The following is a 13,375-nucleotide window of genomic DNA, read 5'->3' as shown; positions in this document are numbered from 1 at the left end:
TAAGTAAATAATCACCTTTGTGAATAAACATCCAACCTGAATAAGAAGCTGGCCGAATAAGGAGCCAACTTCAGCTTAATTAAAAACATTATTATTGAATAAAATAACATTGCTATTTGTGAGACGAGGAGTAGAAGGGATCCACAGATTGGTAGCCGAGGAGCTAACACTCCATGTAAAGCCATAGGTCTCCTTGTGTCTCCACCAAAATGGCGGCGCCCTAGACGCTCAATCCGCAGCTAGGCAACGGGCGCCCGGATAAAACGTCATTTCCGCTTTGTTGCTGGGCGTGACCTTCCGGAAGTGATTGTTGCAGCTGTCTTTAAGGGGAGCGATCGGGCCGCTGGAGAAAGAACGGGCAGTGCGGCCGGGTGAGCATTGCTGCGCAATGTAGACTTCTATTGGGGGGCGGAGGACATTGTGGGGGCACATTGTACACATATGGAGGGGACTGACTACATGGGTGCACCACGCTGTTCTCTGGGTGTTGTGGGGGGAGGGGTGCTTCCTAGTAGATTGTTTGGCCTTTCCACTAAGTCATTGTTAGGACTGTTCAATGGTGATATGATATGTATGGTCACCTTATGAGTGATTGAACAACACATCCTCCTGAAGCTTATCACAAACCTTCCAATCTGATTGTACGATCTCCTCTAGGTCTGCCAACAGCTCTGTAGTGCATTGCTTTCCTGATTGGATAGTTTGGATTGGTCCTCATACCACATAGTCTAGCTAAAAGTAAAATTGATTGTAACGTGTGAGGAGTCTGTTGGTGGCCATACACACTTCCAATAAATTATCGATCTCCGATAGGAATTATCGATCTATAGCCAACAACACATTCCATTCATAGATCACATACAGGGAAGTGGATTTCAATAGCTAGTTAAAAGACAATTGTAACTTTGATCGCAAGTTATCTCTGTGATTGTACCACATGATCTGATAATCTGATCGATCGATATATAATCGTGTGCACCAATAAAGCATCTCAGTGCTTCTCATCAATGCAAACTAGGGGGGCACCGAAATGTCTAAATCGATCAGAAGGGAAGTTTGTATGCAGATTTGATCAAATCACATATTGATAGAGTACAAAATGGAAGCATGTGTGGCCACCATAAGGCCTCATTCACACGGGTGTACTACTACTACCGTACTCATGGGGATGTTCTGTAAATGCCGGTGCAGGCAGTCCTATATGTCTGTGCAGTTGCTGCATCCCAGTTGGCATGAAAAGGACTGCCTGTATGGACATTCATGGAACACTTGTGTGGGAAAACGCAGCCATCACACTGGTGTGACTGTAAAGTGTTGTTTTAAAAAAAAAAAAAATAACTAGGGTTGCACCGATACCGAGCATTTGTCCGATGCCTGGAGGGGGGAGTTACAATCACCGATCTCCCTGTATGCATTTCAATAAAGAAGCTGACAGCCACTTCTCTTCTCTCCTTTCCCCCTGCGGCTTTCAGCTGCTTTATTGAAATCTATACAGGGAGATCTGCGCTTGTAACTCCAACACCCCCCCGGCGGCGCACCAATTGTCCCTGACTGTCCTCCATATCCTCCTCCATGCCCTTTGGTCCCCCGATTGTAAAAAATAAAAATTACTGACACAGTCCATGCGTCATCAGTGCTGCGTATTAGTGCCACTGTCACATGACAAAAAAAACATTGGTGTCAGCGAGTACTTGAAGAAAAGGATCAATACTTTTACTCAGTCTTAAAGTGGTATCGTGCAATCCTAAAAATAACAAAACAGCGCCCCCTATACTGCTTAAAGTGCCCACCGTACAGCTACGGCAATTTGCTCAGGAGTGCCATTCTGCTGCCGTCAGTTGGCAAGTGGTTAAAGAGAACCTGTCGTCAAAAAATCGTCACATAGGGGACCTTTTGTCCATTATGTGATAGGAAAAAAATAAGTTAAGTAAAAAAATGAAAGTTGCACATAAAAATCCCCCCCCACGTATGCACACGTACAAAAGCGAGTGCCTGTGCATGAAAATGTTGATTGCGATACACATGTTGCATATTACTGCACACAAACTGGTTTGTAACTTTTTAAAAGCAGATTTGTCCAGCCCTGCCTTCGATCTCACACACTGCAGATATACAGAACAGCAATGCCTGAGCATCTTTACATAACAGGATGTGCACTGCTATATCTCAAGAAAAATTCCAAATAAAACATACATTTTTTAAAGCGTTAGTAAATCATGTAAAAAAAACTAACAGACTTAAAGGTCTCCCTGCAGGCTTATGTATGCGGTTCATACTAGCACATTATGAGAGACTTGCTATTAAAAAACAGATCCCTCCAGCGGTGCGCTGTTACCACTGACAGGGATCCATCTTCACCTGGTCTTCCTTCTGGCTGTTTGAATGGCTGATCCTCAATGATGTCACTCCCGCACAAGCACACGGGAGTCACGACCTTGGCGCAGCTCTCTAAATGGACAGCATGCGGTTCATTGAGAGCGCAGTGCGCCGGTGACATCACTGGGTACTACACGTGTAAATATCTCAAACGGTGCAAGTTTAGGAGATATTCACGATACCTACAGGTAAGACTTATTATAGGCTTACCTGTAGGTACAAGTTAAAAAGCATTTTTTACTACCGCTTTAATGGCACCCCATGCGTCTCGCAAATGTGAGTGCGTTCGCAGCCGCCATAACACATGGTACTGCGGTTTGGTTCACAATTTAAACAAATCACACCCTCAGTACTTTCTGCATGTTGGGCAGCCCATTGAAATAAATGAATGGGCTGCCCTAAACACTAAGCACTCAGATGCACCATTATGGTGTGAACCAGCCCTCAGGGTACTGTTTGGGCGCAATAAACATTTATACATGTTCCCTATGACATAGCAAATCTTCACTGTTTCCGTTCAGGTCCATTTTGACAGTTCTGTTTTCAATGTGTAAGTAACCTATAAGAATGTTATTTGCAGGAAATGGGTAGTAAGCAATACAGCTGCATTCACACCTCTACACCTTCCATAGAAATAAACAGTATCGCTTGTAAAGCAGAATTAAATCCTTTTATTCTTTACAGCCAAAGAAGCTGCCATCATAGCCTCTGTTTGATCTGCAGTCGTCATGGAGCTACACTTACATTAGTAATGACACCAGCCATTTGATGGCATGACACTTCGGTTGAGATCACAAGCAACTGTGACGGTGATTCACGGCTTGCCTTAGATATAACTTTTTTGGGAAACAGTGGGTTTAACTCCACTTAAAAGATCTGTATGATGCGCTAAAGCTGCATTGCATAAAATCCACAGAGGAGTGAATGTAGCCCCTGGTGGTGGGTGTGGATATTGTCAATGCATGGTTGTACTGTATGGTCTAATTAATGTGTGATAAATCAACTGTATATCTCATGTATTCTTATAAGGTTACTTTTTATTTTCTAGAAAATTGTATTCAGTCTCCTGCCAAATCACCTAATTAGGATGGGTATGTAATAATTTTATTTGTTTTATAATGCTTGAGTCTTAAGAGAAGAACATTTTTCATTTTTATTTATTAGTATAATTGTTTTAAGGGCAATGTCATGCAAGTAATTTTTGGAAGCCACAAACTCACTGTGGTTTTGTTGCTTGGGAGGGAAGTAAATGAAAGGTCTGTATTTCAGTAGGGGTGCTGAAATGAATTGTTGCATGGATGCATTGTGATTCTGGTGTCCCCGATGCAGCATCGATGCATAAGGATCGGAAAATCGATTGCGGGTGACGTCATCCCGACTTCCCCCGCCCCTCCCGGGAAAGCAATCGGAGCGTATTTTTAAAATCACTTTCTTTTAATAAATGCCGTGTTACAATGAATGATGTGCCCCACTGTATGTGCTTTTTTAAAAAAAATGTCACTTCATACCGAATTTCACAGTAGTACAATACATCCTGCTCATGTGACTCCCGGCCCGTCCCGCCGCTCTCCTCTCGCGTCTCCTGAGTCCTGACGTCAGCGGGGAATTCTCAGCCCCGACCGCCTCTCTTCTGGTATGATAGCTATAGTCAGCGGGCGGGGCTGAGAATTCCCCGCTGACGTGAGAGGAGAGTGGAGAGAGGTGGGACAGGACGGGAGTCACATGAGTGGGATGAATTGTACTACTGTGAAATTCAGTATGAAGTGACATATTTTTTTAAAAAGCACATACAGCGGGGCACATCATTCATTGTAACATGGCATTTATTAAAAGAAAGTCATTTTAACAACAGTAAGTAGAGTACCAAATGTTTACTCTACTTACACCTCCACGCTCCGTGCTGACAGGTCCCTGGGCTTCCCTTTGCACATTCCACTGTTAACTCCTAATGTGCTGGAAGGTGCAAACAGGAATGCCAAGGAACTGTCAGCACCAATGGTGGCCTGTGCATTGTGGGGGGGGGTTAGTGAAGTGATGGCTGCGTTTGACGGGCACAGGTGGCTGCATTTGGGCACAGGTGGCTGCATTTGATGGGGAAGGTTCAGTATTTTTCAGTTTGCTTGCGCTCCCCCAAAAATTTTGAGCACCAGCTGCCACTGGTCAGCACAGAGACAATACAGGGAACTTCACAGGGCTGTTTGTCAGCTGTGGATTGTAATCCCTCCTGACCTCCCAGCAGCAGTGTGTGTGAATGCCTGTACCCTGTAGTTCACCGGATTAGTGCACTTTTTAAGGGAGAGGTTATTTTTAATTCAAAGCGGAGTTCCAGTCAATTTTCCGTTTATTAAAAGTCAGCAGCTACAAAAAAAGTGTATCTTCTGACTTTTAATAAAAAGACACTCACCTGTCCCACAATCTAGCGATGTGGGCACCCAAACCCTCCATTCTCTCCCCCGCCTGTCCACGACGCTGGCAATACTGCTGTGGGCATCCGGCTGTGACAGCTTGCAGCTTCACAGCCAGGTGCGCATGTCTCACTGCGCTGTCCTGCATAGCCGGGCAATCTTTTTCTAACTGTGATGTGTCCCAGAAGATTGCAGGGTGGAACGGCCACCTAGCGGCCCAAGCGAAAGTGGGAGCTCAACGGTAATCGTGATGCATCATCGAATTGTTGACCAGATAATAGTAATCAAATCGTGAGACCAGTGAAGATGCGCACCCCTATATTTCAGGGATGTTTGTAGATCAGCTATTGAGTGATTGACATTTTGCAGGGCTTGAAACTAGATATAGTATCACTGGGTTCTATTAGTAGAATACAGAGCCCAGTTCTGAAGACCTCCATGGCTGTTCTCAGTTTCTCTTTTTGAAAGCAGGAATTGGAAGGAGGGCTGTTGGAGGTGGAGTGGTGACATGGGCCCAGTTAAAGTGATTGTAAAGTCTTGTTTGTTATTTTTATACATATAAAATAAAAAAAAAAACATGTTATACTTGCCTGCTCTGTGAAGTGATATTGCACAGAGCAGCCCAGATCCTCCTCTTCTCCGGTTCCTCTTCAGTGCCCCCACAGCAAACGGCTTACTATGGGGGCACCCGAGCTGAGCCGCAGCTCCGTATATCCTCTCCCCCTCCCCCCGCTGCTGTCAAAGTCAGTTAGCCAATCGGGAAGCTTTGTGGACTCGGACAATATTTTTCCTGGATCTACTCTGCCCTGTTAATTTATAATAGCCGGCTATCAGCTGACTCTAGGTCACAGGAGAGCAAAAGTAAATGTACTTCTGTGACCCCCATGAGAAGCATGTCGTACTTTTCTTTTAACACACCAGAAAATTTGAATGTTCTGCACGTACTCTTGTCATCGAACCTTGTCTTGTATTAGGGCAGCACAACACCATATAGCTATTTTTGTTAGAGATCATAGAACACTGCAGACTCCAAGCCACTTCCCTGCCTTCTGTTTTTTTTTTCTGTGGATTATAATGAACTCCACCCGATTGGTAATGCCTACACCTGAGCTCTCTTCTGTCTCTCCTCCTGTTTTTTTTTTTTTTTTTTTTTTTTTTTTTATGTATTTACCTAAAACTATTCTTTGTGGGTTTTTTGTGTCATAGTGGCACATTAGTTGGATAAGATCACCTTTTTATAAAAAAATAAATGCACACTTTTTGAAGGTAAACATAATTGCATTTATTTATTTTTTACACTGAGGCCTGTAAAGCATTGCACCTGAGATCAGAAGATTGCGGGTGCAATGCCAGGACTCTGCAGATTCTCAGTACATTGTCTGCCCGTACCACCAATACAGGCAGGAAGAATCAGTGAGCTACGAGGATACTTGCCAGTGCCCTCGTACATTGAGAGCTACAAGTCGGTACTTGTAGTTCACTCATTCACAGAGCTCTGAGAATGAATGATGCGGCTGTGTGAGCACCACACGGCCATGTTGTTTTTAAATTGTGACAGTGCGTGCCGTGAGAGGATCCCCCACCCACTGTCACAGGGGAGGATTGGGGGAAGAGGAGGCAGGAACTGGAACATGTAACATTTTCCAAAGGTGAAATTATCCTTTAAAAAAAAAAAGAAAAAAAAATATCATACTTCTATTCCAGCACTGTTCCTACCATGAAGTAAGGGGAGAATTTAAAGTGGTTTTAAGGGTTGTAGATTTTTTTTACCCTAATGCATTCTCTGTATTAGGGTAAACTTTGTTCAGCCTCCCCCTAAATACTTGCCTGATCTCCATCCAGCACTGTGCCGAGAGCAGTGGCGCTGCTTTCTCTTTCCATCCTCCTTAGACTCAGAGAGAGCAGCAGAAGCCAATGGCTCCTGTTGATGTTAATCAAACCCAGTCATGGGGCTGAGACAATAGATACACACTGCGGGCTCAATCCAAAGCTGCGCATGTGTGCCACCATAGGAAGTGGATCCCTATAATGGCACGTGGAGGAGTGGACAGCGCTGACAGGGGACCCCAGAAGAAGAGGATTGGGGCTGCACAAAGCAGGTAAGTGTAAAATTTTTGTTTAAAAAAAACCTTTACAATCACTTTATAGTAGACCTCACTCAAATGTAAATTTTCACTGTTCTAATTCTCCCCCTTCCCTTTTTTAAAATCCAACATTTTTCTTTACCCTTTTTATTTATTTTTTTGCTGCTACACCCACCCCCTGCCTCCATTTTCACTCTCCTCCTGAGATACTAATGTCACATATCTTAGAAGGCATTACTTTTCATTCATGTGCTCAGAGGGATCCCCAAATCTGGTACTAGTACAGACAGATCTGACACTGTTCAAATAGATTTTGGTTTATAAATGGTAAAAAGTAATGTCTGAGATATGAGCCATTGGTATCCCAGGAGAAATTACTAGCTTCCAGTCATAGAACAATATGTAAACGGTCATGGTGACAGATCTCTGCCTGCACGTGTGCGAGATCTGGCCCATGTCATTGAGGGTCAACTACATGAACTAGGAAGCCTGGCAGGGCAGGACCTGTAGTAGGCCAACGATGTGATAGGAGAGGACAATGCTGGATCTGCTGGGATTGTAGGTATACTATTACAGCAAGTAAAGGGGAAATAGATTGTAATTTTCATTGGGAGAGCCCTCACCTTACCTCCTGGCGCCTTATTTTACTTGCTAGAATTTGTCTTGGGAAAATCACACAAATGTGGAATTCTATGGTGGCAGCAATAATATAAAGAAGCAGTGTTTATTTTCACCAGGCAAAAGCAGTTTTCATTACTGCCCTAAAGAAAACCTTTGCTTAGGAAAAATACATGCTTGCATAAATGTTGCTATTACTAATCTTATAAAAATTGTAGATATCTGGTGGTCATACTGATCAAAAGATTGTACTACTTTGATGTAGAAAAGGCAGGTAGCAGTATTCAATGTTTGATGTATGTGCTTGTTTGGGTCAGTGACTCAGTTATAGTGCTATTGTTTCACCAAGCAAGCACTTTTAGGAGAGGACAGCAATGCTCAACACAAGCGTAATACTTATAGGAAAGATATACACCCTCTGGTCTTACAAGTGTTATGTGACCCCGTTTTGTTCCTGACAGCCTAATAGCTTTTCTTTTGGTGGTCTAGATGGTGAAGAGAAAACATACGGTGGCTGTGAAGGGCCAGACGCTATGTATGTCAAATTGATTTCCTCTGACGGCCATGAATTTATTGTGAAACGTGAACATGCATTAACATCTGGGACAATAAAAGCCATGTTGAGTGGTCCAGGTATGTGTAAATGGTATCTTTTAAACAGGAAAAGAAGTGTGTTTTTTTTGCATTACATTTTTTCAAATCTTTTTGATTGCATTCTGTCATCAGTTCTTTGAATACAATAACATTGCAATATGCAGTAGAAATACTCCAAAATATATTTGCAAATAAGAAAATAATAATTAGTATAAGGCATTCAGACGCGCTGGCATCTGTACTGGTTGCAGGCTGCATGGACACAGCCACATGTCAACATTTGACAGTTGTGCTGGAGGGGCTTCAAGGCAGACATCGTCTATAATACTGAATTTTTATAGCATCAACAGTTTGTGTAGCACTTTACAAAGTTAGGGAGACAGTACAGTTACAATACATTTCAATACGAGAGGCTTACGGAGGGTTACAATACTTTCCTTTACTATAATTTAAAGCGGAGTTCCACACTGAAGTGGAACTTCCGCTCATCGGATCCCCCCCCCCCCCCCCTCCCGGTGCCACAATTGGCACCTTTCAGGGGGGTGGGGGGGTGGGAGTGCAGATACCTGTCTAATACAGGTATCTGCAGCCACTTCCGGGCTTAGACAGCCGCAGAATATCCGCAGATGCCCGCCCCCCCCGTTGTGTTCTGGGAAACACACAGTCCCCAGAACACAACGGAGACCAGTGCAGAGGCGCAGCGCGACTCGCGCATGCGCAGTAGGGAACCGGGCAGTGAAGCCGCAGCGCTTCACTTCCGATTCCCTGACCAAGAATGGCGGTGGGGGCAGTCAAGAGACGATCGATCGGCTTCGGCTGCCGACATTGCTGGACCCTGGGACAGGTAAGTGTCCATTTATTAAAAGTCAACAGCTGCAGTATTTGTAGCTGCTGGATTTTAATAATTTTTTTGAAGGTGGAGCTCCTCTTTAAAAGTGATATTTAAATTATGGGTGGCATATCTTGGATGAAGCTGTCTTATTTTTCTGATATCCAGCATAGTAGTCCCAGGTCTGCACCCACCAGTATATGACGTAGCAGAGGGTGGAGGCACAGCATGATTCGGCAGTGAAAGCACCTGAAATACCTGGAAGAGTGTCAGATGCTAAAAATTTCTAGGATGAGTATTATCCTTTCACAGGGTACAGTTAAAAGAAAAGTACAGCCAAAGCTCATTTGGTTGTACCTCTCCTGTGGATCCCAGGAGTGCAGTTTGTGCTGCACTTCGGTGACCCATTTTTAGCTGAGAGTGGGCAAGGCGCTGTCGGCTGAAAATGGGTCACAGACATCAGAGCTGGTCCAGGCTGGGGAAAGATCGTGACCATATGGTCATATCCACCCAGATGATATGCTCCCGCCCATCTCCTCAGCCCAGTACTCCAGTGAGCATGTGGAGGACAGAGATGACTGACCATTACCAGCTCTCTGCTCATGGAGCACTAAGAAAATAACCAAACAGTCAGCAGCGTTTGATCGCTTGGTTCTCACCCTTGGAGCCGGCTAGAGACAAATGCAGCATCCACCTAGCTAACTATGATTTAAAAAAAAAAAAAAATTCTCTTTTAACCACTTTCCGCCCGCCCACCGTCATATGACGTCCTGTGCTTTGAGCGGGTATATCTTAATGATGCCTGTAGTTACAGACATCATTCAGATATTGTCGGATTCAACCGGCGAATCTCTACACCATAAGAACGATCATAGCGGCCGTTCCGCCGCTTGATCGTTCATATGGGAGGCGAGAGGGGACGTCCCCGCTGCCCTCCGGTGCTTGTTCCGACTCACCGTTACGATCGGTGAGGCGGAGAGCGGATCCGCCAGTGCCGGATGTAGATCATAGAGATTTCTGGCGGACCAGATGGTCACCGGAGTCTCTATGATCATCGGAGGCCAGGCGCGATGTTATGACGTCACGCCCGGCCTCTCCATTCAAAAAAACGGCGCCGCTTCGGCTGGGAAGCAGTGATCGTTTTTATTTTATTTTTATTTTTTGATTTCAGGCTTCCCAGCCTAGTGGTGAGATATGGGGTCTTATTGATCCCATATCTCACTATTAAGAGGACCTGTCATGTCATATTCCTATTACAAGGGATGTTACATTCCTTGTAATAGGAATAAAAGTGATCAAATTTTTTTTTTTTTCAAAAAAGTGTTAAAAAAGAAAATATAATTGACAATAAAAATTTTTTTTTAAAGCGCCGCTGTCCCCGTGTGCTCGCACGCAGAAGCGAACGCATACGTAAGTCCCGCCCACATATGAAAACGGTGTTCAAACCATACATGTGAGGTATTGCCGCGAATGTTAGAGCGAGAGCAATCATTTTGTCCCTAGACCTCCTCTGTAACTCAAAACATGTAACCTGTAAAAAAATTTCAAGCGTCGCCTATGGGGATTTTTAAGTACCGAACATTGGCACCATTCCACGAGCGTGTGCAATTTTGAAGTGTGACATGTTAGGTATCTATTTACTCAGCGTAACTTCATCTTTCACAATATGCAAAAACATTGGGCTAACTTTACTGTTTTTTGTTTGTTTTTTTTAAACCCAAAACTGTTTTTTTTTCCCAAAAAAACGCGTTCGAAAAATTCCTGCGCAAATACTGTGTGAGATAAAAAGTTGCAACAACCGCCATTGTATTCTCTAGGGTCTTTGCTAAAAAAACATATATAATGTTTGGGGGTTCTATGTAATTTTCTAGCAAAAAAATGTTTACATGTAGGAGAGAAATGTCAGAATTGGCCTGGTAGGGAAGCGGTTAATGTTTGTGTATATATTCACGCACAGTGAGGCTTTTTTTTTTTTTTTTTATATTTATTTTATATTGTGTGTTTTTTTTTTTTTTTTGCAAACTTTTTACCGTTGGTTCTATATTTGGGGAAATGTAAGATTTGGGACACAAATCTCATCACCAAAGGCATTTGTTAGGCCTGTTTAATGCAAATGGTTTTAAGCTGATTTCCATCACTTACATAATGTTTGGACCAAACTATTACCTTTATGAATTGCTGCATGCCTCTAGGCACTGTATAAACTGCATGTAGCTTCAGTTCCATACAGTACATAGTGCTGGCTTCCCGCTATGAGACAGAGACTTCCCGTCTCACACCTGGAACAATGCGATGCTCAGCCATTCATAGGAAGCTTTGTATTCTGTGAATCGGTCAAGCATGTAGTCATCAGCTTGCCCCTCTGACTCAGCCAGTCAGAAGAAGCTCATTTTACAGATTACAGTGCTTTATGTGAATGGCTGAGCATCGCATTGTTCTGGGTGTGAGACGGGAAGTCTGTCTCACAACCACAACTCAGCACTATTTACTGTATGGAGCTGAAGCTACATGCAGTTTATACAGCACTTAGAGCCAGTGGAGCACTTTATGAATACAAGATTTAATTTGGACCAGCTTGGTCCAAACAAACTATTTAAAATGGCAGGAAGCATGTTTAGGAGATATTCACTGTACCTACAGGTAAGCTTTAACAAATGCAGAGAATGCATTAAGATAAAAAAAATACAACCATTTTACTTTTTACCTTAACACGGTCTCCTCCTTCCTAATAGAAAAGTTGAGATTTAACTTGCTTTTGAACAATAAAATTATTAGAATTCACAGACCTTTGCACAAAAATTGTGCAATAGGAAAAATCGGAACTGCTATATTTTTATCCTGTATAGTTTTTAGTGTCGTCTATTAACTTTCCGACTTGCTATGTGCATTTTACCTTGTATATGAAATGCTGTTCTGGCAGCGAAAGGGTCAATTGCACATGCTCTGGGTCATCCATATCCTCCCTGTACTACCTGGCAAGTCAGCAATGACGTAGATCTGGAAGTTTAACTTTATACAATTGAAAAACAAGGGAGTTATAAATATGGTCAGTTCCTATAATTTGTGTTCTGACAGGCTCACATTAAGTTCCTCTGTTCCCATTAGAATAGATGTTTTTAGTATTGTAATTAGACGCTAACCTTTTTTTATTTATTTATTTTTTTTCAGGTCAGTTTGCTGAAAATGAAACCAATGAAGTGAATTTCAGAGAGATCCCCTCTCACGTTCTATCCAAAGTCTGCATGTATTTTACTTATAAAGTTCGTTATACGAATAGTTCTACAGAAATCCCAGAATTCCCCATTGCACCAGAGATTGCACTGGAGCTCCTGATGGCTGCAAACTTCCTAGACTGTTAAATAAAGTAACTTATGGGAAATTACTATGTTAAATGATTTCTTTTGTATTTAAAAACTTCAGTTTTGGTTGGTATTTTATTTTTTATCCATGTAGCATGTTTGCATCCTTCTGAGTGATGTACAGTATGTAACCGTATCTTCATTCTACTTTGGCAAAGCAAGTGCACTGAAACGCTTTGCTTCCTGTGTTACATTTCTTTTACTTTTCCTTCACTGTAACATTAATAAACCAGTATGACAATTTGGCGTTGCCGTTACGGTTCAGATCTTACTTTCTGGCATCATCTGTCATATTTTTGACAGGGTTAGTTGAGGGGAAAACAGTATAATATTTTTTTTCTGAAAATTTTCTTTAAACTGCCTTTTTCTTCCTCCTGTGTGGCTGCAATATTTCTGGTCAGAATGTGATTTATAGAGAGCAAAAGGTGTGAATCTGGCTTTCTGTCAAGCCTGACACGTCTTGAATTTTGTATTAAACACATCTTCTGTACTGCATGTTGTCTTGGAAATTTTATAGATAAGCAACTCATATCGTAATATTGATGGTTCCTACTGTATTTGTTACAGGTATGTATTACTGTACAAAGCACTGTCATTTTATGCAGCTCTTTACATATATATTGTACGTTCACATCAGTCCCTGCCCTCAAGGAGCTAACAATCTAAGTTCCTTAACTCACATTCATACACTAGTGCCAATTTAGACGGGAGCCAGTTAATATACCAGCATGTCTTTGGATTGTAGGAGGAAGCCTATGCAGGCACAGGGAGAATGTGCAAGTACTGCTGTGGTTGGAATTTTAATCCGAAGACCCTAGTACCGCTAGGTGGAAGTGCTAACCACTGAGCCACTGTGCTGCCCATTAATAACTACTGCAGTAGGGAACAGACATAAAAAGATACACCCAGCATCTTTCCAAATAACTGTTTTGTTAAATTGGCATATTTGAGGTGGGTTTTTTTTTTCTCCCCTTTAACCACTTGCCTACTGGGCAATTGACCAATAAGAGGTGATCGAGTCCTGTGTGCAGGAGGATACCTGCTCATTCTGTAACCATCCTGGAGAAAGCCTGTCCTCCTCCCAGCTGGAAAACTGAGAGTAAGGGACAA

General features: G+C 42.7%; 1 protein-coding gene across 1 annotated transcript; it reads left to right on the top strand.

Annotated features, from left to right (window-relative positions):
- The first annotated feature begins 256 nt into the window (after positions 1–256).
- Positions 257–12,760, top strand: ELOC (elongin C). The gene is made up of 4 exons (XM_073631814.1): positions 257–371; positions 3,425–3,467; positions 7,973–8,116; positions 12,075–12,760. The coding sequence occupies exons 2-4, from the start codon at positions 3,464–3,466 to the stop codon at positions 12,263–12,265; spliced, it is 339 nt and encodes a 112-aa protein (XP_073487915.1). The 5' UTR covers positions 257–371; positions 3,425–3,463; the 3' UTR covers positions 12,266–12,760.
- The last annotated feature ends 615 nt before the right edge of the window (positions 12,761–13,375 follow it).

This window comes from Aquarana catesbeiana, linkage group LG05 (genome assembly GCF_042186555.1).
Source record: "Aquarana catesbeiana isolate 2022-GZ linkage group LG05, ASM4218655v1, whole genome shotgun sequence".
NCBI lineage: Eukaryota > Metazoa > Chordata > Amphibia > Anura > Ranidae > Aquarana > Aquarana catesbeiana.
Note: the sequence above shows the minus strand (reverse complement) of the source record. Positions and strands in the feature narration are given on the sequence as shown.

What these genes read in the sequence shown, in the direction of transcription:
- ELOC (XM_073631814.1), top strand. An exon ending in AGCCATGTTGAGTGGTCCAG is followed by an intron (nt 8,117 to 12,074) that starts GTATGTGTAAAT and finishes ATTTTTTTTCAG; the next exon opens with GTCAGTTTGCTGAAAATGAA.